Source organism: Notolepis coatsorum, assembly GCF_963971535.1.
Source record: "Notolepis coatsorum genome assembly, chromosome: 15".
In the NCBI taxonomy this organism is placed as follows: Eukaryota; Metazoa; Chordata; class Actinopteri; order Aulopiformes; family Paralepididae; genus Notolepis; species Notolepis coatsorum.
This window is the reverse complement of record NC_140179.1, coordinates 23,218,951-23,244,344: the sequence shown is the minus strand read 5'-3', so window position 1 is coordinate 23,244,344 and position 25,394 is coordinate 23,218,951. Positions and strand designations below refer to the sequence as shown.

At 45.8% G+C, this 25,394-nt stretch overlaps 1 protein-coding gene across 2 annotated transcripts in view; it reads left to right on the top strand.

Annotated features, from left to right (window-relative positions):
• copg2 (COPI coat complex subunit gamma 2) overlaps positions 1-25,359 on the top strand; it is a 49,554-nt gene extending 24,195 nt beyond the window's left edge. For both annotated transcript variants that reach the window (XM_084330851.1, XM_084330850.1), the window contains exons 13-24: positions 8,192-8,287; positions 9,430-9,673; positions 12,810-12,885; positions 13,113-13,216; positions 14,895-15,020; positions 15,402-15,470; positions 17,160-17,341; positions 17,828-17,957; positions 19,417-19,514; positions 20,864-21,002; positions 23,239-23,337; positions 24,850-25,359. In XM_084330851.1, the coding sequence (XP_084186977.1) occupies positions 8,192-8,287; positions 9,430-9,673; positions 12,810-12,885; positions 13,113-13,216; positions 14,895-15,020; positions 15,402-15,470; positions 17,160-17,341; positions 17,828-17,957; positions 19,417-19,514; positions 20,864-21,002; positions 23,239-23,337; positions 24,850-24,980 (1,494 nt within the window). In that variant the 3' untranslated portion in view covers positions 24,981-25,359. The remainder of the gene's footprint in view (positions 1-8,191; positions 8,288-9,429; positions 9,674-12,809; positions 12,886-13,112; positions 13,217-14,894; positions 15,021-15,401; positions 15,471-17,159; positions 17,342-17,827; positions 17,958-19,416; positions 19,515-20,863; positions 21,003-23,238; positions 23,338-24,849) is intronic.
• The last annotated feature ends 35 nt before the right edge of the window (positions 25,360-25,394 follow it).

Below are 25,394 nucleotides of genomic sequence, written 5' to 3'. Positions count from 1 at the left end.
CAGAATAATCCGGTATACAGGTCCACTCGCTCGTCGGCTCTGGGGCTCCTCGGGTGCAGCTTCACGTGGGGTCAACCACCCTGGATAAGCAGCCAGTTCTCTGCCCGAAACGATGGGGTACTGACTACGGTAGTATTCTCACCGCACGAAGCACTATATATTAACAGACTATTATTAGCTTAATAGACTACGTCCAACTCGACGATATAGTGCCAAATATGACTATTCAAATATTAATATACTGACTACCAGTGTTGTGCTAGTTACTGAAAAATAGTAACTCAGTTACTTTACTAGTTACTTCATTTCAAAGTAACTTCGTTACTGTACTAGTTACTTACACCCAAAAGTAATGAGTTACTGTGAAAAGTAACTATTTAGTTATTTAAAAAAAAAAAAAAAAAAAAAATTGCTCAAGTCCCATGCCCCATATACTCAAAATCGGTTGATCAACTTGACAGTTTCCATTCACATCACCGAACTCTGCTAAGCAATGTGGTCTAGAGCGTTTCATTATATATTCCCTCCCCGCTGTATGTATATTTCTCTCCCACCCACCCACCCCCTCCTAATGTACAGTCCCCTCCCCATCATATGTATATACTCTGTCAGGATCTAGGGGTAACAGTACTGTATATTGGAATACCGTTTATGTCACAAATGTATCAGTACTAAATACCTATATGTCCCTATGCCATAAATGTCATGTATGTTGTGTATGTCATAAATGTCTATATGAATTGAAAATGGGGGACCCTGATGGAAACAAGACAAACGTCTTTCTCAGGTCTGCATCCCCTTAACAATTGTATGTATTGAGCCGTACTGTATTGTACCCATTCTGCAATCTGTTAAATAAAGTTTTCATTCATTCATTCATTCATCCATTCATTAATTCATTCATAACCATCTTGCAGCGTTGTTATCAAAGCATTGCAACGTTAGAATAGTTAGGATATCAATTGTGCATGAAAGGACTATATTTATATTGTTTGATTAGTATTATGAGATTCCCTGGCAGATTTTGTACAGTCAAAATCCGTTGATCTTGAGTTTCAGTGAACACATTGCACTCACCGTCACCAGTCTGCGGTGGTCGAGATGTAACGTTAGTCCAGTTGACTCCAGCAGCCCTTCAAACATGTTCTTTATCTCGTTTCCATGTTGTATATTAATTATCTCTCCAAGTAGTTGCTAAATGGTTTGTTAGTTCGTTATTATTACTGCGTTCTTATTATGTAGATTCATAGCGAGCGTCCTCTTGTTGTTTACTGTAGAGAGCGCCTATTTCTTTCAGAACGTCAGTGGCCAATCAGAAGTGCGAAACCAGAATGAGGCTACGGAAAGAAATAATAATAATAATAATACTTCGTTTTATATAGCGCCTTTCAGTCTACAGTAAACAAAACAAACGCAGGCGAAATAAGGACGCTCGCTATGAATCTACATAAAAAGAACGCAGTAACGAACTAACAAACCATTCAGTAACGTAAGTAGCGTTACTGAATTTCAAAAGTAATGCGTTAGAGTACTAGTTGCGGCAAAAAGTAACTTCGTTTCTGTAACGCGTTACTTTGTAACGCGTTAGTCCCAACACTGCTGACTACAGGGTCTAGTACAGTGTCTACTACAGTGTCTGGGGGCATGACTACAGGGTCTACTACAGTGTCTGGGGGCATGACTACAGGGTCTAGTACAGTGTCTGGGGGCATGACTACAGGGTCTAGTACAGTGTCTGGGGGCATGACTACAGGGTCTAGGGGCATGACTACAGGGTCTAGTACAGTGTCTACTACAGTGTCTGGGGGCATGACTACAGGGTCTAGTACAGTGTCTACTACAGTGTCTGGGGGCATGACTACAGGGTCTAGTACAGTGTCTACTACAGTGTCTGGGGGCATGACTACAGGGTCTAGTACAGTGTCTACTACAGTGTCTGGGGGCATGACTACAGGGTCTAGTACAGTGTCTGGGGGCATGACTACAGGGTCTACTACAGTGTCTACTACAGTGTCTGGGGGCATGACTACAGGGTCTAGTACAGTGTCTGGGGGCATGACTACAGGGTCTAGTACAGTGTCTGGGGGCATGACTACAGGGTCTAGTACAGTGTCTGGGGGCATGACTACAGGGTCTAGTACAGTGTCTGGGGGCATGACTACAGGGTCTAGTACAGTGTCTGGGGGCATGACTACAGGGTCTAGTACAGTGTCTGGGGGCATGACTACAGGGTCTACTACAGTGTCTGGGGGCATGACTACAGTGTCTACTACAGTGTCTGGGGGCATGACTACAGTGTCTACTACAGTGTCTGGGGGCATGACTACAGTGTCTACTACAGTGTCTGGGGGCATGACTACAGGGTCTAGTACAGTGTCTGGGGGCATGGTCTACTACAGTGTCTGGGGGCATGACTACAGGGTCTGGGGGCATGACTACAGGGTCTAGTACAGTGTCTGGGGGCATGGTCTACTACAGTGTCTGGGGGCATGACTACAGGGTCTACTACAGTGTCTGGGGGCATGACTACAGGGTCTAGTACAGTGTCTGGGGGCATGGTCTACTACAGTGTCTGGGGGCATGACTACAGGGTCTGGGGGCATGACTACAGGGTCTAGTACAGTGTCTGGGGGCATGACTACAGGGTCTAGTACAGTGTCTGGGGGCATGGTCTACTACAGTGTCTGGGGGCATGACTACAGGGTCTACTACAGTGTCTGGGGGCATGACTACAGGGTCTACTACAGTGTCTGGGGGCATGACTACAGGGTCTACTACAGTTTCTGGGGGCATGACTACAGGGTCTACTACAGGGTCTGGGGCATGACTGCAGGGTCTAGTGCAGGGTCTAGTGCAGGGTCTACTGTATGCATGACAAATCTATTCCTTGAGCCAATTGCTAAGACAAACAAGCTTGTTTACATTGTCTGAGAGTAAGGCTGCCCTCTTCTTTTGGACTATGTGACCTGCAAGTGAAAATAGCCTCTCACATGGCACAGAGGTAGCAGGAGTAGCCAGATATTTGCGAGCAAGAGGAGACAGCTGTCCATAGGCTTTTGCGTGAGCTGCCCACCACTCCAGTGGACAGTCATTCATTCCGATGCTGGGCTCAGCTTTGTAGAGGTCTAATTGTCCTGACAGTACCCTGACTTCATCTGAATCAGAGTCTGAAGACAGCAGGAGGAGGGTCCTCTTCGCTGGTGGCTCGTCCTCTGTGGCTTGTGGAGCAGCTTTGTCTGCTTCTGGTCCTGGCAGCATCTCTTTAAGCCAGGTCCACACCTAATAAGAGGGACAATTAATTAGTTGCATAGGACTTTTCATGACAGCCTAAGGACTTAACACTGGTCTTCTCATTCACACACACACCTCATCCCTCTCGTCCTTTGGTACGCTCTTCAAGTCCTTGAATCGCGGGTCGAGGGCTGTAGCCAGCTTCAGCCATCTGTTGTTGAGGGTCGCTTTGCGTGCGTCCAGGTCCTTCGTGAAGCTGGCCTTGAACTTTACCATGTAGCCCGGATCCTCCTCGTTGAGGTCCATTATGCGGTTTAGGTGGCAGAGTGCGGGGAGCACCACAGAGCATGAGACGTAGGTTTCCCCTCCAAGGAGCTCAGTCACATACCTGCAGTGAAACAAGAGAGCGAGAGAGAAAGAGGTGAAGGTGTGTGTATGAGAGGGAGATAGGTGTGTGTATGGGGGAGAGAGGGGGGGTGAGGTGTGTGTATGGGAGAGAGATAGGTGTGTGTATGGGGGAGAGAGGGGGGGGGGTGAGGTGTGTGTATGGGAGAGAGAGGGGTGAGGTGTGTGTATGGGGGAGAGAGGGGGGGGGTGAGGTGTGTGTATGGGAGAGAGATATGTGTGTGTATGGGGGAGAGAGGGGGGGGTGAGGTGTGTGTATGGGAGAGATAGGTGTGTGTATGGGGGAGAGAGGGGGGGGTGAGGTGTGTGTATGGGAGAGAGATAGGTGTGTGTATGGGGGAGAGAGGGGGGGTGAGGTGTGTGTATGGGAGAGATAGGTGTGTGTATGGGGGAGAGAGGGGGGGGTGAGGTGTGTGTATGGGAGAGAGATAGGTGTGTGTATGGGGGAGATTGGGGGGTGAGGTGTGTGTATGGGAGAGAGAGAGTGGGGTGTGAGGTGTGTGTATGGGGGAGAGAGAGAGAGGAGGGGGGTGTATGGGGGGAGAGAGAGAGGGAGAGACACTTACCTGCAGGGCTCAAGTACAAGCTCCAGCTTCTTCAGTTTGTCACACTCTGTGGGGGTCAGCATGGACAGCTTGTGGTTCTGTTGGGCCAAAGTGGCAGTCACAGCCTCCTGGTTCCTCAGGTACCGTGAGATCATGGCCAGTGTCGAATTCCACCTTCCAATTCAATAAAATAACTATTAGTCCCACTGGGGGTTGTTAATGCAGCATGATGCAATTGTACAGAACACAAAGAAATAAACACACACACACACTAAATTTACCCTAAGCATACAACAGGTAGTTAAACAGTCTCACCTTGTGGATACATCTTGTATCATGGGCTCTTTTGCTTGTCCGAGGGCAGTCTGCTGCTGCTGCAGTTCTTCTGTACTGGCAGGGCTGTGCTTGAAGTGGCCTACAATCTTGCGGCACTTTGCCAGGGTGGTGTCAAGGCTTCTGTCCTCAAGGGAGACTGTGATGGTTCTTTGCAGCACGTGTGCAGCACATGGCATGTGCTGGAACGGCATATAGCGCGCTGCTGCTATCATATTACGGGCGGAATCAGTCCCAATAGATGTGACTTTATCTTTTATATTCCACTCCTCTATTACTGTGTTGAACTGTTCAGCACACGCATCGGCGAAATGGCGGCCCACAGTTTTGGTCACCGTTAATGCAAATGATTGCAGTTTCCACTCAGTATCGATCAAGTGCACTGTGACACCCAAATAATTATGATTGCCCACCGACGTCCAGTGATCACCCGTTAGGGCCATTGGGCCAGCCCGTGCCAACACTTCTTCCCTCGCCTCCCTCTCTGTGTCATACATGTTGTGGATCCTTTTCATCACTGTAGCTCTCGAGGGTAGCTTGTAATTTGGGTCAGACGACGCTATTCGAAATGACTCCGCTAAACCCTTATCTTCCACTATAGCTATTGGCCTACAATATTTTGCTATCCACTTCGCGACGCTGTTGGTTAGTTTGTCTGTGGTGGATTTACTCAACCGTTTGCCTAACGGTAATTCTCCAAGAGTGGTTTGACGAAGCGTGCGAGTTGCTCTGGAGCTAACGTTAGCTACACTGGAGCTGCTCGAACAACTTGCCTGGACATGTTTAGCGTTCATGTGATACGTTAGACTAGAGCAGCTTCGGTGATACGCAAATTCTTTTTGACATAAGCTACATATTACAATGGTCTTGTTTACTGTCCCATCTATATTCTTTTTGAAATTGAACTTGCCGTTCATAGGTCCCAGGAGTATCGCCTCGGGTGATGCTGACATCTTGTTCCAGCTGAGCTAATTCCTTTGTGTGTTTGTTTTGTTTGATAGACGACGCATGTGTGAAGTGACGATCAAGTAGGCTACGGGTCATTCAATGGGCCAAGTTTAATACGCCCAACTCAAGCGTGGATTTCAAAATAAAAGCGCACCGATTTGCCACTTGTCTAAAGTAAATATAGGTCGGCTGTAATTAATTTTGCGTCAATTTTCATAACGCGATAATTTGCTGTGTAATTAATTAATCTAATTAACGCGATAAACTGACAGCCCTATATGTAACACATCTTTGCAAGTAGATTACCGGTACATTAGCAAAATGCCCTTTTGACATGTAGCCTACATATTCATAATCATGAAAGTTTATTTGGAAGTATTTTATATTCTGTACTTAGTTTTAAAGTGGTCAGACAGTTCCCTCTGTGTGTAATGCAGTCTTCACACATTCATAAATAACATTTACAGAAAAGCTTATTGTGCACTGTAATAAGTTTAGTTCAATGGGAGATTTTTTATGTACCGAATACCGTGAAACTGGTATTTTTGCCCAAGGTTATTGTAACTGAGGGGTACAATTCCCTGACTGTATTGATAAGTATGGTATCATTAAACCACTACCGCTTGATGTACTTTAACTTCTGGCCATACAGTACACGATATCTAAGTATGATGAACACTTTCCCACATATGAAATCAGGTCCACACAAATATAACAGTCGAAGGTTTAATATAGCAAAAGGTATATACAACATTCACTTAATTACATTTATGATTTGAATGCACTTGTAAGGCAAATGAGTATTCGTAGGCAAATCAACACTGAATGTCCAATCTCTGGTTACGCAGGAAGCAAGTATACAACCTGGTTCTTTAGGGAACTATAGCGATGGTACTTAAGGATTATAGCGGGATACTAAAGGGGTCCTGCTGGTTGTAAGTCAGTAGGGGGGGGGGGGGGGGGTTTGGAGAGCCGTCAGCGGCATCCCATCTGGCCAACGATTCCTGGGGAGAATTCAGGTACAGAACACAGTGCCCGCAGGATCTTGATCCACAGATGAATACACTTGGGCCCTCTTGTAGACGGTAGCTGTAGGCTGTAGGTCCACAACGAAGGAGAAGCGAGGCGGCCTCGGTCTGGGTTGAGCGCCGTCTCACCTGGGCTCCTCTCGGGGGTAATTCCAACACTCACCGGCGTTGGCTGTTATCCGCTCCACAAATCAAAGCACCCAAAGCAAATAGATATTCCATGCCGTATAGGCTCAGCAGTCGTCCGGGTAGGTAATCCAATGTGCAGGTCCACTCGTCCTCGCCCAGAACTCCTCGGATGAAAGCACCACGCGTGGTCTGCCCAGCCTGGTTAAGACTCTAGATAACGCGAGGAAACGATGGGGGTGCTGATCACTTTAGAACTCTAACCGAACGATGCACCATACATAATAGACTATTATTAACTTAATAGAAATACGTCCCACTCGACGGTACAGTGCCAAACTATGACAATTCAGCTATGAATTTACACGAGGTCTCAATGCCTATTCTGGGGCCAAATAGGCCATACTGCACCACACGTGGGTCGTGGGTGAGGCTTCACGTCTGTTACTAGGTTGGAGGGTAAAGGACTAATGGACTAAAAGAAAGTTCTACTTTACTTGCGCCATATTTATATGCACGGTGAACAAATAGTACCATTCGTATTTCGGTAGCCGTATTCCTACGCGGAACCGGGGCTAGTTGGGACATGTTCGTCGGCACTATTGAACTTGACTCAAGGGGCTTGTCTGCTGGCGCCAGGTTCTTGTCCAATGAGAGAATGAACTATTATGGGCTGTAGTAGACTAAAGGGATATTCAGTGTATATGTACAAAGAATATACAAGGGATATCAAACGATATACAAATACTATTAAATATATATCCATAAATAAATATATATATTCGGTTTAATCTGATCCTTCACAACAGTTATCGTACCCTCAAAATGTCATACGCGCACATGCCTAGTCTACGCTATAGGCTACTATATTAGGTCTATACTATAGTAGTTTAAGGCTACTTTCACTGTTTTTACTGCATTACAGTACTGTTATATTGTTTTTTTTTTTTTTTTTTTTTAAATAAAAAAAAAATATTACATATATATTGTTGGTGCTCCTTACATTTTGATGGGTGCTCCTAAATTCTTGCTGGTGCTCCCAACTTTTTGAAGCTAGGAGCACCAGTGCTACCAAGTAAAAATGTTAATTTCGAGCCCTGTATATATTTATTCTTACCGTATATATCTATCCACAACTGTCCTGAACTGACTGTACATACCTGCATATAATCCTTGTTACATATCTGTAGATACTATATATATATTTGTACCTCCCTTACCTACTCTTACTAGTTAGCTGCTGGCCAGTATGACTTACTACCATAGTGTCTTTATACCTGTATCACTGTAGATATTAATACTACAACTCTGTACATACATCTGATTAGCACTATTACTCAGTAGTACTCATGTATATATTTTATACCCAGTTTTACCATATGTATATTACTGTTGCACTTTACTGTTACATTTGCACTCTGGTTGGATGCCAAACTTATTTTCCTTGTACTGTACTTTGCTGCATGATGACGATACATTTAAATCTAATGGTGCACGTCTGTCTGTCTGTCTGTCTGTCTGTTTCTGTGTGTGTGTGTCTGTATGTTTCTGTATGTGTGTGTGTGTGTGTTCTAGGTGGTGGTGGTTCAGGCCATCAGTGCTCTCTGTCAGAAGTATCCCAGGAAGCACAGCGTGATGATGAACTTCCTGTCCAACATGCTCCGAGACGACGTAGGTCCTGCCTCCTCACCTGCTGTCCGTCAAACAGATTATCGATAGTATATGTGTCCTCATGCACGAAGAGCAGCGGGGTCTGAAAAATCGATTCTCCGTACTTTGGTCGGCGCGAACCTCACACACACACGCACACACACGCTCCGATGGCGGTGAAAGGAACATCTGATTAACCCAAGATTCGTAACATAAAGTCCTTACCTCACATCTGTCAGAAGTATCCCAGGAAGCACAGCGTGATGATTAACTTCCTGTCCAACATGCTCCGAGACGACGTAGGTCCTGCCTCCTCACCTGCTGTCCGTCAAACAGATTATCGATAGTATATGTGTCCTCATGCACGAAGAGCAGCGGGGTCTGAAAAATCGCTTCTCCGTACTTTGGTCGGCGCGAACCTCACACACACACGCACACACACACTCTCCGATGGCGGTGAAAGGAACATCTGATTAACCCAAGATTCGTAACATAAAGTCCTTACCTCACATCTGATGTCATGCAAAAAGATGAATCCAATTCCTGATCGCCATTCCAAATATTGATTGCGTTTATTGATCCAACGTTATATATCCAAAACACATAATCCACGCTGCTCAGTGTCCCCAGTCCATCTGTTATAACATACTGCATGCCCGAGAAGTAAAACCTGGACCGGACTTATTTTTTTGATGCACAGTCCCAGCCAATCCAATCCAATGATGTGCAATACCATCCGGGAGACGATAGGCGGCGGTATTTGCCCTTTGCGAGCTCAGACCCATTCCCAATGATAACGTCAGGCTGGATGGATGAAAAATGAATGGATATCGCTAATACAAGAAATATCGATTTAAAACCCGAGATTTGGCGCCCAGAGCATGGCGAGTTAACCCGTACTATCTCGGGTTTGGCCTCCAAAGTGTTAAGGTACATTTTTAACAGACAAAAAATGTGCGATTAACATGCTATTAGTCAGTGAACTATGGACAATCATGCGATTAATCGTGATTGAAATATTTTACTCGGTTGGCGGTCCATATTTGCAATCGGCTCCAGCTTTCATAGGCGTTTACAAAAGCAAAGCGGGTTCATACCCAACGTGAGGTTGGATAACGAGGTCCCAGTGAGATGACGCCCTCCCCTCTGCTCTCTGCTCCCAGGGGGGCTTCGAGTACAAGCGGGCCATCGTGGACTGCATCATCAGTATCATCGAGGAGAACCCGGAGAGCAAGGAGCCGGGCCTGGCCCACCTGTGTGAGTTCATCGAGGACTGTGAGCACACGGTGCTGGCCACCAAGATCCTGCATCTGCTGGGCAAGGAGGGCCCGCGCACCCCCTCCCCCTCCAAGTACATCCGCTTCATCTTCAACCGCGTGGTGCTGGAGAGCGAGGCCGTCCGCGCAGGTGAGGGGGAGTGTGAGGGGGCAGGGCTTGTGTGAGGGGGCAGGGCTTGTGTGAGGGGGTGGGGCTTGTGTGTGTGAGGGAGGTGGGGCGTGTGTGTGTGTGTGTGAGGGAGGTGGGGTGTGTGTGTGTGAGGGAGGTGGGGCTTGTGTGTGTGAGGGGGTGGGGCTTGTGTGTGTGAGGGGGGTGGGGCTTGTGTGTGTGTGTGTGAGAGGGAGGTGGGGCTTGTGTGTGTGAGGGGGGCGGGGCTTGTGGGTGTGTGTGTGAGGGAGGTGGGGCTTGTGTGTGTGTGTGTGGGAGGTGGGGCTTGTGTGTGTGAGGGAGGTGGGGCTTGTGTGTGTGTGGGAGGTGGGGCTTGTGTGTGTGTGAGGGAGGTGGGGCTTGTGTGTGAGGGAGGTGGGGCTTGTGTGTGTGTGAGGGAGGTGGGGCTTGTGTGTGAGGGAGGTGGGGCTTGTGTGTGTGTGTGGGAGGCGGGGCTTGTGTGTGTGGGGGGAGGCGGGGCTTGTGTGGGAGGCGGGCTTGTGTGTGTGTGATGGGGCGGGGCTTGTGTGGGAGGTGGGTAGGGGTGGGGGGGGAAATCGATACGTAGTAGTATCGCGATACTTTGCGTGGCGATACTGTATCGATACAGGGATGGCAAGTATTGATATTTAATTATTCATAATTATTTTATTTTTTTTAACACTTTGAGTGCCAGGGACGCGTTTTGACGTTAGTTCATGCCGCCAGTTGAGTGCCACCAACGCTATATAGCGTTTGTTTGTCGTATTTCTTTTTATTAGCGATTTGAATTCATATTTCATCAATCGAGCCTCACGCTAGTGTTGCAGACTCTCTCTGAGCTCAATTGGGAAAATACCGCCCCCTATCGTCTCCCCGTGTAACTGCACCCCATTGGTTTAGACCAGGGGTCTCAAACTCAATTTACCTGGGGGCCGCTGGAGGTAGAGTCTGGGTGAGGCTGGGCCGCATCAAATATTCCACAAAAAAAGGGTTTCAAGTATTCAAAAAAAAAGTACAACTGATCCAATCTTCTCAATCTTTAGCAATAACATTTCAGAACATGAACAGTTCTTTATAACATGAATGGTTCTTCAGAACATAGGCTTCTCAGTGGTGTCAGTGGACTCATCCACAGCTATGGAAATGCACTGTGCATTTTTTTTTATTCTATCACAAAGCGGTTTAATCAAATCACCAGCCAGTATTTCAGTTATTCTGGTTGCTGTGCTATCTGAGCGGGATTTGCTTTTGTTTGCCTTCAAACATGGTCTCCATCACTTCATTCATACATTATTTTCAAATTGCCACCCTTCACAAGAGCTACCGTTTCTTGGCATATAGTCACATTGGTTTGGTGCTGGGACTCAGGATGAAGGGATGGGTATCGTTAGGATTTTATCGATACTGCTACTCTTATCGATACTGCTTAACGGTTCGGTACTTTATCGATACTCTTATCGGTTATTTTTTATTTAGCAAAAAAAGAAAAAAATTATTAAGAACAGAATCGACATTGCTTTATTATTCTTTTATATAACTATATTACTGCACATGGCTACTTTTTTTTATCAATTAATACAAGCAGTCGGATAAATTAACTATTTTGGGACTTTCTATTTTATTTAGAAAGTTCTTAAATCAGAATGTCCCACCCAATAATACCCAGCTGTTAAAAATGGTTCAATACTCCATGTTATCAGTAGAGGCTGTGTGTCTTGGTGTGGTCCGGGTTCTGTTTACGGTTTGCGTTTTGAGCGTTAAGCTTGCCGTAGGCGATGATGTCATGCTCTAACGTCAACACGGGAAGAGTTTTAACATACGGTGGTGGAAACTGGATGCCCGATATAAAGAAACAAATAACCAATAAATATGAAGTTATATTTGAACCTCTGTTGTCAAGCCTTGTCAATATAACCCACCCCCTTTTCTCACGAATGGAACTGGTGACGTGGAGTCCGCTTTGAGCGTTTTCCAGAGTTAGCGGCTAACGCTAAGCTAACGCTAGTTAGCTAACGCTAGTTAGCTCAGCCTATTTATTACTAGTTAGCAGCTAACATTGCTCGCATCAATTATATTGCATGTCATTGATCTACCGGTCGATCACGGCCGACTGGTTGGGCACCACTGGTCTATAGAAATAAATGCATTCGAACAAGAAACCAATGTATAGTAGACATAGCAATGGCAAAAAAAGTTGAGTGTGAGTAATAATGGCTCGCTGCGGCTCGCTTCTCGTGCAGAGACAGAGAGGAGAGATAGTTCGCAACGTTTAAATTCCTCGAAAAGAAAACTCATAGTAATAATAATTTCTAGAGTATCGATAGCAGTACCGATAACGTCGGAGCTTATCAATACTCCGGTTTTTTCTAATCTAATATCGGTTCCCGTTTAGAACCGGGTTTTGGGGGGCATCCCCCCGATGAACGCATATTTTTCAGTCCATTCACCTTTGAATTGCAGTCGACTTTTCTTTTACTGACCATCTTTGAAAATGCCATATTTTTCTGCTGGCGAAACTAGGCTAGTAGCTACATTTATCTCACTGAGATCAAACTGGGAGCGAGTTTACTATATGCGCTGTCAACTCTGCTCTGCCTCTGATTAGCAGACTGTGGGTGGGGGGGGGAAACACTGACGGGACGCTGAATGTGATTGGACCAGACCCGTACACAGACACAGACAGACAGTGGCAGTGCAGCCGGACATGCAGAGCACTGCTCGCAGTCAGAGGAGATGGCGAGGATGCATTTGCCTTCCACTTTACTTGATATCACTCCGGAGTCACGTTTCAACCAAGTCACTAACATAACGTTAGTATCGTATCGTGAGGTCTCTGGCGATTCCCACCCCTAGAGGTGGGGCTTGTGTGTGTGTGGGAGGCGGGGCTTGTGTGTGTCGGGGGTTGGGGCTTGTGTGTGATGGGGGCAGGGCTTGTGTTGGAGGTGGGGCTTGTGTGGGAGGGGGTGGAGCTTGTGTGTGTGGGAGGGAGGTGGGGCTTGTGTGTGTGTGTGTGGGAAGGAGGCGGGGCTCGTGGGGGAGGTGGGGCTTGTGTGTGTGTGAGGGAGGCGGGCCTTATAATTATCTGGTGACATCACATGACTAACTGTCAGCTCCTCCCTCCTCCCTGTGTCCCCAGCTGCCGTCAGCGCGTTGGCTAAGTTTGGAGCGCAGAACGACGACCTGCTGCCCAGCGTGCTGGTACTCATGCAGAGGTACGTAGCTCTACTGTCACTGATGTACCAACCTGTCACCGGCGACTAAAAACACACTTCAATCAATACCAATTTGGGTCACGACCCGTTGTTTGAGAACCACTGCTATAGACACTAGGTGGAACTAGGGTTTAATATGTCTCAGTTACACCGCTAGTACATAAGATGTACGTGAACCTTTAAATGAGTGAGTGTCCCGGGTCTCTAACTCGCGTGCTGGTTACCAGGTGCATGATGGACAGCGATGACGAGGTGCGTGATAGAGCCACCTTCTACATGAATGTGCTGCAGCAGAAGCAGAAGGCTCTCAACGCTGCCTACATCTTCAATGGTAACACACACACGCACGCACGCACACACACACACACACACACACACACACACACACACACACACACACACACACACTAGAGCTGTCCCCGAAGCCTGTTTTGGGCTTCAAACTTTGTCAGGGTTTTTCGAATGGATGTTCGAATCTTCGTTTTTAATTACAAAAAAATAAAAGATATTTAGAAAATATTTTTTATATAAAATATCCTCAAACTAAATCCTCAATTTGAATAAAGTGATTAATCTGAATAAATGAGGAATATCATTTTTTTATTAAATCAACTTTCTTTAGTGAATATAACTCGTCAGTTTCGTCAACATAAATAATCCAATAAGGGCACGGTTGGTATGAAAGTGATGGTGACGTCTTGATGGAGTGCCAAGCGGATGCAGATAGGCTACATCATTTATGATAAATGTTTTATAAAAAAATGTATGACTAGTCATATATTATAATACTATAATATTAGTGTAGCCTATCTGGGCTCAGCCCTAACACACACATGCACACGCACAAGCACATGTATGCAAACACATGCACACACACACGGGTGTCAGGTTTCTTGCGTGAGACACGGAACGTTGAAGCGTCGCCACGGTGAACCTTGGCCTTTCTTTTTCTGACCATGTAGAGTTTGTTTGGGTAAACGTTACTGACAATGACACAGCAGATTTGATTATGATAGAAATGTGTTTTATTTATACAGATCATATTGACATCAGTAATATCAGATATCAACCATAACAGAAATGTAATGTTAATATCAGTGCCTCCCTAAAGAAACACATCAGTGCCTCCCTAAAGAAACATATCAGTGCCTCCCTAAAGAAATATATCAGTGCCTCCCTAAAGAAATATATCAGTGCCTCCCTAAAGAAACATCAGTGCCTCCCTAAAGAAACACATCAGTGCCTCCCTAAAGAAATATATCAGTGCCTCCCTAAAGAAATATATCAGTGCCTCCCTAAAGAAATATATCAGTGCCTCCCTAAAGAAACATCAGTGCCTCCCTAAAGAAACACATTAGTGCCTCCCTAAAGAAACATCAGTGCCTCCCTAAAGAAACACATCAGTGCCTCCCTAAAGAAACATCAGTGCCTCCCTAAAGAAACACATCAGTGCCTCCCTAAAGAAACACATCAGTGCCTCCCTAAAGAAACACATCAGTGCCTCCCTAAAGAAACATCAGTGCCTCCCTAAAGAAACACATCAGTGCCTCCCTAAAGAAACACATCAGTGCCTCCCTAAAGAAACATCAGTGCCTCCCTAAAGAAATATATCAGTGCCTCCCTAAAGAAACACATCAGTGCCTCCCTAAAGAAACACATCAGTGCCTCCCTAAAGAAACACATCAGTGCCTCCCTAAAGAAACACATCAGTGCCTCCCTAAAGAAACACATCAGTGCCTCCCTAAAGAAACACATCAGTGCCTCCCTAAAGAAACACATCAGTGCCTCCCTAAAGAAACACATCAGTGCCTCCCTAAAGAAACACATCAGTGCCTCCCTAAAGAAACACATCAGTGCCTCCCTAAAGAAACACATCAGTGCCTCCCTAAAGAAACACATCAGTGCCTCCCTAAAGAAATACATTAGTGCCTCCCTAAAGAAACACATCAGTGCCTCCCTAACCAAAAGTTCTGTTCTGTCCGTTCAAGCTGTGTGTCTTGTCCCCCCAGGGTTGTCTGTGTCTGTCCCCGGCCTGGAGAAGTCTCTACACCAGTACACCCTGGACCCCTCTGAGAAACCCTTCGACATGAAGTCCGTCCCTCTGGCCACCACCCCCATCACAGACCAGAAGACAGGTCTCTCTCTCTCACTCTCACACTCACTCTCACACTCACTCACTCACTCACTCACTCACACTCTCACTCACCCCATCACAGACCAGAAGACAGGTCTCTCTCTCACCCCATCACAGACCAGAAGACACGTCTCTCTCTCTCTCACCCCCATCACAGACCAGAAGATGGGTCTCTCACTCACTAACTCTCTCTCTCACTCACTCACTCTCTCACTCTCACACACCCTGGGCTGGGTCTCTCAAAGGCATCACAGAGGAGTGGTTTCGTTTTTACAGAAAGCTAGAGATGAACATTTTAAATGTGTTGGATCTCCGCTCTGTCTGTCTGTGAGAGTTGACTTCAGACTAGATGTGAAAACAAAAACCTTTTCTTCCTGTTCAGAAATGACTCCTGTTGCGACCAGCAAGTTACCAGATAAGCTGGCTCCCTCACGCCAAGACATCTATCAGGGTAAGTCTCTCTCGACACTACTAACATTCGTACTTTTACTATTATGCACTCTGCTACCAAGTAATCTACCTTGCCTATACTACCACATACTATGCTAATATGTCTTTACTACTATGCACTCAAGACTGTAGCACTCGAGTTCAACCCTGTTTGATGAACAATGTTACTCAGCTTTAGCTGCCAGAGTTGTACCCTTCCTTCCTGCTGACTTGTTGCACAGAACTTGTGTAAGTGGCTTTGGATAAAAGCGTTCAGCTGAATGATAGTAAGTAGGGCTGAGCCCAAACGTTCGAACATTCGGACCTTTGTTCGTTACGTTGGCATTCGAATTCTAAATCAACATTTGAATTTTTTATTTTTATGCGTCTATTCATTCTGTTTAAACCAGTGGGGTTTTTCTTCACAGTTGCAGATAAAGATTAGGCTACACTAATATTATAGTATTAAAACTGATGAGTTATATTCATTAAAGAAAGTTGATTTAATAAAAAAAAAAATCATTTTATCAGATGAATCACTTAATTAAAATTGAGGATTTAGTTTGAGGATATTTATTAAAAAGAAATATATATATATATTAATTTAGATTTTTAATTTTTTTTAGTTTATTTTTTTAATTAAAAACGACGGTTCGAACGTCCGTTTGAAAAACCCTGACGAAGTTCGAATCCCAAAAGCAGGCTTTGGGGACAGCCTTAGTGAATGACTACATGTAGATTCAAGAGGAGGCATCGTCAACTAACTTACATTCTTGACTAGTTTCTGACACTTCCTGTGTGGAGTTGTAGGATGCATTAGATATAATCGGTAAAGCACAGTCACACGCACAGCCTATCCAGCCTTATGTACATCTGCTGAAAGGCATACAGACCCCTGAACGGTTCAATATTGTAAACTCTTGAACACACACACACACACACTGCACCTTATCATGCACATACACTATACGCAAGACACTTTCTGTAAATAATTTACTATTTTATCTTACCTCTTTTTATATTTTATTGTATTTATCGTACTACTACTTATTGTTATTGAACACACAGACCCTGCACCTTATCCTGCACATACACTATAATACGCAATATAGACACTTTCTGTAAATAATTGATTATTTTATCTTACCTATTTTTATATTTTATTTATCGTACTACTACTACTACTTATTGTTATTGAACACACAAACACACACCCTGCACTGCACCTTATCATGCACATACACTATACGCAAGACACCTTCTGTAAATAATTTACCATTTTTAATTTTATCGTACTTATTACGTAAGTTACTAACTTACGTAACTTATTGTTACCATTCTTGCATTCATTGTTGTTTCTTAATTGTGCACTGTTGAGTCTGATTTCGAAACACAAAAATGTCATTACCTGCAGTGCTCCTGTATTGTTTTGTATTTGACAAATAAAGAACTTTCGTCTTTTCTCACCTCTACTCCTCTCTGTCTCTCTCATTCTCTCTTCCTTCTCTCTCCCCCCACATCTCTCTTTCTCATTCTCTCTTCCTTCTCTCTTCTCTCATTCTCTCTCTCCCCACATCTCTCTCTCTCTCTTATCTCTCATTCTCTCTCCCCCCACATCTCTCATTCTCTCTCCCCCACCTCTCTCTCTTCCTTCTCTCTCATTCTCTCTCCCCCACCTCTCTCTCTCTCCCCCCTCCCTCCCCCCCTTCAGAACAACTGGCGGCCATCCCGGAGTTCCAGAGCCTGGGTCCGCTCTTCAAGTCGTCGGAGCCCGTCCAGCTGACGGAGGCTGAGACGGAGTACGTGGTGCGCTCCATCAAGCACACCTTCTCCCGACACCTGGTGTTCCAGTTCGACTGCACCAACACGCTCAACGACCAGCTGCTTCAGAAGGTACAGAGCCGGTAGGGCTGAGAACATGCTAAGAGCATTGCCGGCATGCGTATTCCAAGGTTCAAAACAAATATGGGCAAATGTTCTTTTACATTCTGGGGAGCCACAAATTTGCTACCTTCACAGCTAAAATGCATCAGTAGCCGACACAATTTTAAGAAAAAAATCATGGCTCCTCAACAATGTCAAAAACTAGATTTTAAAATGCATGAAAATGTTGTCCGATACATTGTTGCCTGTGGCTACGTTTGTACTGCATTTAAAATGTTCATGTCTATGTAGTTTGTCAAATTGTTATTTGTGGTCAGGTTTTTGTATCGCTTGTCTGTCTGAGACCAAGGACCACAATGGAAATAAGTCTTGACTTTTTTGTGTAGTATCCTTGATGTTTTCTGCAATCTTGTATTTTTTTAAATGTCTAATAAAATCAAATAAAATCGCGCTCCGCAGCTGGTAATGTAACCCTGCGTGTGTCGTCTCCGTCAGGTGGTGGTGCAGATGGAGCCGTCGGAGGCCTACGAGGTGGTCCACTACATCCACGCCGCCAACCTGCCCTACAGCCAGCCGGGCTCCTGCTACAGCCTGGTGCGCCTGCCCGAGGACGACCCCACCGCCGGTAGGCACATTAACCCTTTCACTGTGACAATACACAGCCGGTTAACCCTTTCACTGCCACACTACAGAAGGTTAACCCTTTACTATCATAACCGTCGGTAGTGTGCTAGTAAAGGGTTAACCTTCTGTAGTGTGGCAGTGAAAGGGTTAATAATGTGATGCATTTGTTAATTTCTGAGGCCCCTATTGGTAATGCGGTTGTGGGCGGGTCCTTGGACCAAGAGCGTGGGGTTATTACAAATACCCACGTGTAACTTGACTGTTTCAGCCAATCAGAATCGAGAAATGTGCATGCCGTTGTATAATATTGGTAAGCTACCTCCGTATACTACATCATTATTGGTAAGCTGCCTCCTTATACTACATCATTATTGGTAAGCTACCTCCTTATACTACATCATTATTGGTAAGCTACCTCCTTATACTACATCATTATTAGTAAGCTACCTCCTTATACTACATCATTATTGGTAAGCTACCTCCTTATACTACATCATTATTGGTAAGCTGCCTCCTTATACTACATCATTATTGGTAAGCTACCTCCTTATACTACATCATTATTAGTAAGCTACCTCCTTATACTACATCATTATTGGTAAGCTACCTCCTTATACTACATTATTAGTAAGCTACCTCCTTATACTACATCATTATTGGTAAGCTACCTCCTTATACTACATCATTATTAGTAAGCTACCTCTTTATACTACATCATTATTGGTAAGCTGCCTCCTTATACTACATCATTATTGGCAAACTACCTCCTTATACTACATTATTGGTAAGCTGCCTCCTTATACTACATCATTATTGGTAAACTACCTCCTTATACTACATCATTATTGGCAAACTACCTCCTTATACTACATCATTATTGGTAAACTACCTCCTTATACTACATTATTGGTAAGCTGCCTCCTTATACTACATCATTATTGGTAAACTACCTCCTTATACTACATCATTATTGGTAAACTACCTCCTTATACTACATCATTATTGGAATGGAATTCTGGTACCTATGGAACCCGTTCTAGTGACCGGCTGGTCCTTAAGGTCCAGTTTGCTCTGAACAGGGTAGATCTGCATTTTGCTATGATGCCCCTCTAGCTCATGGAATGAACTCCAACCGTCCTTAAAGCTTGGGATTCTCCCCTCTGTTGCAGAGTTTAAAACCTTGATCTCCAACCTTTGTCAATCAAGTTGTACGTGTTTTAATTTAATTGATTGTTATCCTTACTTGTCTTATTGTTATGATTTTATATGCCGTGTGATTTTATGTCTTTTTTTTGTACACTCAACGTGACTGTAAATGAGAAACCTCTGTCAAGTTTAACCCTTTCACTGCGACAATACGAAAGGTTAACAGTCTGTAGTGTGATAGTAAAGGGTTAACCTTCTGTCGTGTGGTAGTGAACGGTAGTGAAGCCTGTCTCTAATGTCCCACTGGTCCACAGTGTCCTGTACGTTTAGCTGCACCATGAAGTACCTGGTGAAAGACTGCGACCCCAACACAGGAGAGCCTGACGACGACGGTTACGATGATGAATACGTGGTATGTATCAAATCAAATCAAATCAAATTTATTTATAGGGCCCGACAACACACGTTAATGTCCCCATGGGCCGTACAGGTCTTCTTTAAACAAGTCAAGAAGACAACATAACAATAAGTCAAGAACAGAACAAGAACACCATAGGGTCCAAACATTTTTTAGATGAATGCAAATAAATGAAAGAATGCAAGCACTCCCAGACATACCCCACGCGAAGGTAAGGAAAAACTCACTAAAACCTAACAATAGGGAAAAAAAGCTCCACAGGCAATGTGGAGGAGAGAAACCTTAGAAGGGCCGTTCAAGGGGGGATCTCCCTTCTTAGATGTCGGTGATAGTAGTGTTGCAGACGGACAGTTGGTAAGCATGCACTCATGTGTGTGGTGAAACACAGATGAGTGCATGCAATAGCAACTGTACATTTTGAAAAATTAAAGATAGAGCTAATAGCGATAGCAACTGAACATTTTGAAAGATTAAAGATAGAGTTGATAGCGGATCTATTTGAGGCACAGGGGCGGCGCAAGAGGGTCACGTCCTCCCCGTCTTAGTCACGGGACATTCAACACTCCGGTCGTTGCTCAGGGACAGCCGGAGACAGGGGGAAGGGGGGTGGCGCAGAGAGGGTCGCGAACTCCCCGACATCATCGCGGGACATCCGGCACTCCGGTCACCACTACGAGACCTCCGAAGACAGGGGGGCACGCAGAGGGGGTCGCAATCTCCCGGCCTTCGTCACGGGACGTCCAACACTCCGGTCAACACTCCAGGACAGCAAGTCATAGGAAGACAGGGAGACGGGACAGGCGTTAGACAGCTCATGAGATTGTAGTAGGCGGACATAGCAATAGATACAAGTGGTAGGCATATATGTGAATGGAGTAGATATATGAAGTAAGCGTATTATGTGAATAGAATAGAAGTACTTAACCCAGCAATGAAACCGCGTTGACTGTTAATCTGTTAACAGTCTGTTAATCAGTTGACAGGACCACGGACAGACGGCGGTGAATAACTGATCCAATGCCTCGGAGGTGCATGTATCACCTACAACACATATTCATTACTAACAACTAGAGCCTGAGAGAATACACTTACATGGTGCTGTATTTAAACCAATGCACTGTTTTGGCTAAATGTGTCTCTGTTCCTCTCCTCTTTCTTTCTCTTCTTTTCTCTCCTCTCCCTCTCATTTCCATTCCTCTCCTCTCCCTTCCTCTTTTCCTCTCTCCCTCCTCCCCTCCTCCTCTCTCCCCCCCTCCTCCTCTCCTCCCCCCTCTCTTCCTCTCTCCTCTCCCCCCTCCTCCTCCTCCCCCCCCCCCCTCTCCCCTCCCCTCCCCTCCTCTCAGCTGGAGGACCTGGAGGTGACAGTAGCAGACCACATCCAGAAGGTCCTGAAGCCTAACTTTGCAGCAGCGTGGGACGAGGTGGGAGACGACTTCGAGAAGGAAGAGACGTTCGCCCTGGCCTCCGTACGAACACTGGACGGTATGTCCCCTCCTTCTCCTTCCTCCTACCAACATGATGAAACCTGGGCCCTCATTTATATCTGTGCGTACGATCATTGCCATGCAAAGTGTGGGATTTAATAATAATAATAATGGATTGGATTTATATAGCGCTCTTCTCTGACTCAGAGCGCTTCACAGAGTCCATTATTCGTTCATACACAGTCATACCGGTGGTGGTAAGCTACAATTGCAGCCAGAGCTGCCCTGAGGCAGACTCACGGAAGCGTGGCGAATAATCAACGCCTACGGCCCCTCCGACCACCACCAACATTCATTCACATGCATACACATTCATACGAGGCAAGTAGGTTAAGTGTCTTGCCCAAGGACACAACAGCAATGGGATGGACATGGACATGGGCTTGAGCGGGATTCGAACCACCAACCCTTTGATCATTGGATGCCCGCTCTACCCCTGAGCCATAGCCGCCCCACAAATGAACGTGTGCTTGAGATTGTGCATATATGTACGCACAGCTCAGACCGTGCGTACCTGTCACCAAGCGGTAGAATAATAACACTGCAACATGAGACGGACTTTCATGCATTAGTTTCAACACTGACGTGTTCTGTATGACCCGTAATTCATTATAGTTAATTGTAAAGTAGCGACAGTAGTGTAATTATTGTCAAACCCTATAAATAGCATTTGGAATAGATCTTTCCGAATGAATGCAGCATGGTTTATCTATATAGCGTTATCGGAATACTACGAGGTGCGCTGACTGCGCTCCGCGGGGAGCTGCTTTCAGAGATAGGGCAGTCTATTTGCAGAGAGAACATAATATTATAGAGTCCACTACCCGAGACACATTCTCCTTGATTTGTACCGCAATTTGGAACCCAAATTGGAGCGTGGAACAAAACGCACAAATGCCATCCCCATGCACATTCAAGTCCTCTCCACCCTCGGGTCTTTGGCCACCGGCACGGTCCATCGTGATATATTGGAGATGGATCTAGCAATAGACTGTTACTGTACCACCCATGTAGCTGTCAAAGCTCCATCACAAATTCAGTTATGTGAATAGAAAGGGATTCCACTCAGTTATTTTTAAAGCAAACTACAAAAAAATGCTCATATCCAAAAGTAGTAGATAGATAAATAGGTCATACATGTAGGTATGATTTTGGTTGTGTGGGTGGGTAGGTTTGTAGGCAGGTGGGTGTGTTGTTATATATTATTATGTATGCAGTATACACTATATGCATTTATGTACTGTGTGTATGTATGTTTGTATTAACACGTATCTTTTTAATGTATTCTGGTATTTTATAATATGTATATTTTTGTATGTTTGATTTTATAAAACAGGGGAAGTTCTCGATAAGCCTCTAGGCTTCTAACTTCTCCTTCACAATGGTTATAACTTATTATGTATTGTTTTTACTTTTGTTTAACTGTGTTAATAAATAAATACAAATACAAATGTTGCGATGCGCATTTGGCTGATGCATGTCGTTGCTGGTGACAGGGAGGAGGCACGCATTGTATTGAATTAAATTGTAATGTTATTACTGGGGTATCTGTAATAAAAATATCGCTTAAATGCAGGTGATCGGGGTTCCATAGTTAATGACTCTGACCAACCCAACGAACGACTCAACAGGAGTGCAATTATAACGGGCTCACGCGCGAACAAGAACCCTTTTTAGAGCGCAGTTGGCCTGCTTGTTTGGCACAGGGGGGGGGGGGGGGGGGGGGGGCAGAACACCCACCTCCAAACACGATTAAATATTGTTCTTTATAATCTTTATTTACCAGGGTAGGTTCTCTATAATCTTTATTTACCAGGGTAGGTTCTTTATTATCTTTATTTACCAGGATAGGTTCTTATCTTTATTTACCAGGGTAGGTTCTTATCTTTATTTACCAGGGTAGGTTCTTATCTTTATTTACCAGGGTAGGTTCTTTATTATCTTTATTTACCAGGGTAGGTTCTCTGAGCATGATACTCTTTTTCAGCAACGCCCTGCTTCACATTCCACTGAGCAGTTGGGGGTTAAGTGCCTTGCTCAAGGGCACTTCAGCGTTTGGTATTGAGGGATAGTTATTCATTCACCTCCCTGCCGGTCCGGGGGATCAAACCGGTCACAAGCCGCTTCTCTAACCTTTATGCCACCGCTGCTCCAATGAGGCTAATGTGTCATCCTCTCTCTCTCGTCTCCTCTCTCTCCTCCCTCCCTCTCTCCCTCCCCCCTCCCCTGTACAGAGGCAGTAGGGAACATCATCAGTTTCCTGGGGATGCAGCCATGCGAGCGCTCGGACAAAGTTCCAGAAAACAAGAATTCACATGTCCTCTTCCTCGCCGGTGGGTACCTGCTCTCCTCCTCCTCCCTCTCAACCTCTTCCTCCTCCAGCTATCTTCCTCTCCTCCTCCTCTCTCAACCTCCTGCTCTCCTCCTCTCAACATCCTGCTCTCCTCCTCTCAACATCCTGCTCTCCTCTCTCAACATCCTGCTCTCCTCCTCCTGCTCTCCTCTCTCAACATCCTGCTCTCCTCTCTCAACATCCTGCTCTCCTCCTCCTGCTCTCCTCTCTCAACATCCTGCTCTCCTCTCTCAACATCCTGCTCTCCTCCTGCTCTCCTGCTCTCTCCTCCTCTCTCAACATCCTGCTCTCCTCCTCCTGCTCTCCTCTCTCAACCTCCTGCTCTCCCCTCCTCTCTCAACATCCTGCTCTCCTCCTGCTCTCCTCTCTCAACCTCCTGCTCTCCCCTCTCCTCCTCTCTCAACATCCTGCTCTCCTCCTCCTGCTCTCCTCTCAACCTCCTGCTCTCCCCTCTCCTCCTCTCTCAACATCCTGCTCTCCTCCTCCTGCTCTCCTCTCTCAACCTCCTGCTCTCTCCTCCTCTCTCAACCTCCTGCTCTCCTCCTCCTGCTCTCCTCTCTCAACCTCCTGCTCTCTCCTCCTCCTGCTCTCCTCTCAACCTCCTGCTCTCCCCTCTCCTCCTCTCTCAACATCCTGCTCTCCTCCTCCTGCTCTCCTCTCTCAACCTCCTGCTCTCTCCTCTCTCAACATCCTGCTCTCCTCCTCCTGCTCTCCTCTCTCAACCTCCTGCTCTCTCCTCTCTCAACATCCTGCTCTCCTCCTCCTGCTCTCCTCTCTCAACCTCCTGCTCTCTCCTCCTCTCTCAACATCCTGCTCTCCTCTCTCAACCTCCTGCTCTCTCCTCCTCTCAACATCCTGCTCTCCTCTCTCAACCTCCTGCTCTCTCCTCCTCTCAACATCCTGCTCTCCTCTCTCAACCTCCTGCTCTCTCCTCCTCTCAACATCCTGCTCTCCTCTCTCAACCTCCTGCTCTCTCCTCTCTCAACATCCTGCTCTCCTCCTCCTGCTCTCCTCTCTCAACCTCCTGCTCTCTCCTCCTCTCTCAACATCCTGCTCTCCTCTCTCAACCTCCTGCTCTCCTCTCTCAACCTCCTGCTCTCCCCTCCTCTCTCAACATCCTGCTCTCTCTCAACATCCTGCTCTCCTCTCTCAACCTCCTGCTCTCCTCTCTCAACCTCCTGCTCTCCCCTCCTCTCTCAACATCCTGCTCTCTCTCAACATCCTGCTCTCCTCTCTCAACCTCCTGCTCTCCCCTCCTCTCTCAACATCCTGCTCTCTCTCAACATCCTGCTCTCCTCTCAACCTCCTGCTCTCCCCTCCTCTCTCAACATCCTGCTCTCTCTCAACCTCCTGCTCTCCTCCTCCTGCTCTCCTCTCTCCTCCTCCTGCTCTCCTCTCTCCTCCTCCTGCTCTCTCAATATAATAGTATATAATATATATATAATATAATAGTTTGACTGACGGCCTCCCTGCCCTCTCCCTCTCTCCTCAGGTGTGTTCCGGGGGGGTCACGACGTGCTGGTGCGCTCCCGCCTGGCGCTGGCGGACGGCGTCACCATGCAGGTGACTGTGCGGAGCAAAGACGAGACGGCTGTGGACGTCATCCTGGCCTCCGTGGGTTAGAGAGCCGCCTGGCTTTACATCTCCGGACCACCAAGTCTCTAATATATATATCTCTCTTCCACGCTCCTCTTCCTACGATTCCCAGATAATGTTTTTGTCCTTGCTCTTCTCCACTGTGATTGGCGGTGCGTTCAGATATCGAGCGACCGGAGGGAAGTCAGTGAGGCGTGTTTACCCGCTCTGGGGCTGTAATCTGAACGTCATAAACACCATCTTCAAAACATTTTGATATGGCTACCAACCAGTCAACATCCACGTGTTGTGTGACATACTTTATAGTAGTTTCTTTGTACCGTCTGTTTTCTTTATGTAACAGGAATCATGATAATCCTCTGTCAAAGCTCTTAATAAACTCTTAATAAATTCTGACCAATCAGGAGCATCTCGTTTGTTTTATATTCACACTCATCACAG